Genomic DNA, 3,469 nt, shown 5'->3' with positions numbered 1-3,469 from the left:
TGTGATAACGCACATCTTTATTCAACTCTCTGTTCAAAAGGATCTTTATAAAAAATTTGGCCATCTCGTCCAGTATGACGCCACCCATAGAATCAATAAGTGTGGCATGCCGCTCTACACGCTATTGGTTGAGGATAATTATGGAGTTGGGCAACCTGTGTGGTACTGTTTTATGAGAGAAGAAACCACTGATTCCATCAAATTGGCTCTTGAAACGTTTGCCCAGGTGAATTTTTTTTACTTAATTTTTTTTTCTTTCGCTTATTAAATTTTTGTTTTATCTGATTATTATTTTGAATAATTTGAAATCGCGTAAATTATAATTTTTCTTATTTTCAACGCTAGATGTCTTTTCCATGCTAATTTTTTTTATTTTCAGTATAATGGCATTTCTGTCACTCAGACTGTTGTCACCGACAAGTCTTTTTCGGAAATTTCTGCGTTTTCCGTAATTTTTCCAAAGGCAACCCAATTGTTATGTCATTTTCATGTTCTTCAAGCTGTTGACGCCAGACTTGTTAAAGCTAAACTTCTTCCTAATGAAAAAGAGGAAATTTTTAACTATTTCAAAATGGCTTTGCATGCAAGAAACTTGGATGAACTTCGGATGCAGCTGGTTATCTGACAGCTCTAGGTTTTTATTTTAATTGTAATATTCTATTCTATTGAATAATTTATATTTTTTCTTGTTCTAGAAATTGATGGTCTAGGAGAATACTTTACAAAAGATTGGTTTAATGAACCTCATCCTTGGTGCATGATGTTTCGTGACAATAAGTTCACAAAAGGCAACAATACAAACAACCGCCTTGAAAGGTAAAATTTTAAACTTTGTTAATGTTTCATCCTTCATTAGCTTTTATTTTAACTTTCATATGTTTTAGATATCACAGCACAATGAAGACTGTTACTGGTCATCGATCTTTAAGATTCCCTGAACTTCTCCAAATCATTTTGGACATTTTTTGTCTACGTATGATTGATAGAGACAGGAAGGAAGTTGAAGCGAGTGTCAAATTTCCTACACAATCCATTCCTTCTATCCTGAAAGATTTTTCTCAAAAAGTTACTCGGTATGCGTTTGAGTTGGTAAACCAACAGATGAAATTGTCTAAAACTGGATACAGCATCATTAAAGTAATTGTTTTATTTTTCATTAATTTTTACCTTACACATAATGTTACGAATATTTTTGTTTTTGATTTAGACAGATTCATCATTCCAGATTACTTCTGGAACGAGTAATTATTGCATTTCTCGTGACTTGTCACGTTTTTCTTGCACGTTTTTTGCTAACTATCGCCTTCCGTGTCGTCATTTGCTATTCATATGTGTTGAAGAAAATTTGACTCTTTCTTCTAATTGCTATGATGCGTGCTGGAACCAATGTTCATCAAATGAAAAATCGTTTGAGGTATCTAATTAGTTTTTATCTGAATTTTTCGATATTTATTTATGTTTTTTTTTATTATTATTTTATTTTAGGTTCCTAAGGATGGCAATACTGTTTCACCTATATCTGTTTTTGTTAAACAGCGACACGGAAAAGTCGTAACTAGAGAAGATATGTGGAATGCCGCCAATAAGTTATCAAAGGAATGGTGCAATGCCGTTCAAGACCTTCCACTTCCAGCATTCCAGGGTCAAATAAACCTCATGAATAAAATGCTTTCTGGAGCAAAGAATTGTCATGTTGTTTCGTTCGGTACGTGTTTTTCACACCCTTCATCATCATTTTCATTTTGTTGTTAATTTTATGTTTCTTTTATTTAAATTTCAAGATATGAGTAATGGCGCATCTGTCGACGTATCTGATGATGTCACAGAACAATTAACTCCCTCTACATCTAAATCATCGACTGTTAGTCGGAAGGGTAAAGCTTTGAAAAAGAAGTCATTAGATGATTCCGCATCGACATTTGTAACCTCTCCTCCCAATAAAAAAAATTGTGTTCCGAGTACGTTGAAACAGTTGCAGTTGCCTTACCAAAAGCGCTATGCTGGTCGTCCTCGCACATCAAAGGCGAGTCATTTTGCTGCCTACACTAAAGCTCCGAAATCTTTTTTGGCCAAAAATACTACAGAAAAAAATAAAGTAATATTTTTTGTTTCTATTAGTTAGTTTTATGTATTTTTTTCTAATCTAATTTTTTCTCATTACGTTTTTTCAGTGTTTTTGTCTTGGATTATTGGTTTTGAGAAGGTATCTCTTATTGTAGATTTTGGAAGGAAGATTAAAGAAGAAGAAATCATTAGCATACCCGACAGTGTCAGCAATGCAATCATTGAAAAAATCAAGCAATGCAATCTTTCCTTGTAGTTTATGCAAGAGAAATATTGAAAAAAACAAATCTTCTGTTGGTTGTGATTCTTGTCTCCAATGGTATCATATGGATTGTGAAAAGTTGAGTCGAGTTCCAAATTCCGAGAATTATTTTTGCAAGACTTGCCGTAAATGATCTTTTACTCAATAGGCCTAAGTCATGCAAGTTTCAATTTCCAAAATATTTTTTTGCAAGACTTGCCGTAAACGTAAATGTTCTTCTCTTTACACAATAAGTCCTGCCTTTTCCTTTTTATGCCATTTTTTTTCCTACGTTTTTGTACTTTCCAAATCAGACCAAATAAATTTTTGGTGTTTCCTTTCTTAGAAAAGATAATGAGGTGTTGTGTTTATTTCTGCTTCCTTATCACCTTTTTCCAATTAATTTCATCGCCCTAATTCTTTCCTAGAATTCCACCCCCCCCCCCCCATAATCATAATTCTCCTTATTTCCCTTCCTTTTCTTTTTTCAACTGTGCTTTCCTTAAAGTCATTAGGCTACCCTTCTTCATTTTTTGGAAATAAAGGACGTTTCTAGTGCAATGCTTTATTTCTGTTTTAGTTTTCTTTATTCAGTGTTTCACTTCTTCTCAATTTGTTTGGTTGTCTGTCTGTCTGTGTGATTTTAATTTTCCGTTAATATGGAGCACAAAACTGTCCGCAAGTGTGTTGAACCATATTTATCTCGTTTACTTGCTTTGGATTGTGACGTCATCGACATGGGAGACAATGAGTAGCCCTAAATAGATATAATTATTATTATTGTAAACCTTTTTTAAAAATTCAAAATACTTTTTTTCTTTAAGAATAAATTTGGTTGGACGTTTTGTATCATCGTATGCTCAAGTGTGGCTTCCTTCCAGAGTTGAACTTAAAAAATTCATTTTTGTTGATGTTAATGGTGTCACATTTGCATCCACTGCTATTTGCCACAAATATTTTCAATTTGTTCACGATAATCTTGAGGTATAATCTTTTTTTTTTAATTATTTTATTATAACTGATATCATCCATCTAATGTTTAATTTTTTAGATAAATTCCATTTATCGTATCTCTGGATTTTCCACTTTAGGCTACCGAGACCAACTTAATTTTCCTTGTAAATCAAATATTCAGTTATTGTTTAGCAGTCTCACTCGAGTAAG

At 32.9% G+C, this 3,469-nt stretch overlaps 1 protein-coding gene across 1 annotated transcript; it reads left to right on the top strand.

Annotated features, from left to right (window-relative positions):
• The first annotated feature begins 308 nt into the window (after window positions 1-308).
• On the top strand, window positions 309-2,587 carry LOC124343439. Its single transcript, XM_046796747.1, has 7 exons — window positions 309-634; window positions 696-816; window positions 885-1,137; window positions 1,208-1,414; window positions 1,486-1,705; window positions 1,782-2,095; window positions 2,172-2,587. Exons 2-7 carry the CDS (start codon window positions 758-760, stop codon window positions 2,217-2,219), a joined length of 1,101 nt encoding a protein of 366 aa, XP_046652703.1. The 5' UTR covers window positions 309-634; window positions 696-757; the 3' UTR covers window positions 2,220-2,587.
• Window positions 2,588-3,469: the final 882 nt, after the last annotated feature.

This window comes from Daphnia pulicaria, chromosome 6 (genome assembly GCF_021234035.1).
Source record: "Daphnia pulicaria isolate SC F1-1A chromosome 6, SC_F0-13Bv2, whole genome shotgun sequence".
Classification (NCBI taxonomy): Eukaryota; Metazoa; Arthropoda; class Branchiopoda; order Diplostraca; family Daphniidae; genus Daphnia; species Daphnia pulicaria.
This window is presented reverse-complemented; position numbering and strand designations above follow the sequence as displayed.

Coding starts and splice junctions, on each gene's coding strand:
- LOC124343439 (XM_046796747.1), top strand. CDS start 758: ATGATGTTTCGTGACAATAAGTTCACAAAAGGCAACAATACAAACAAC. Junction 1,138..1,207: donor CTGGATACAGCATCATTAAA/GTAATTGTTTTA, acceptor TTTTTGATTTAG/ACAGATTCATCATTCCAGAT. Junction 2,096..2,171: donor ATACTACAGAAAAAAATAAA/GTAATATTTTTT, acceptor ACGTTTTTTCAG/TGTTTTTGTCTTGGATTATT.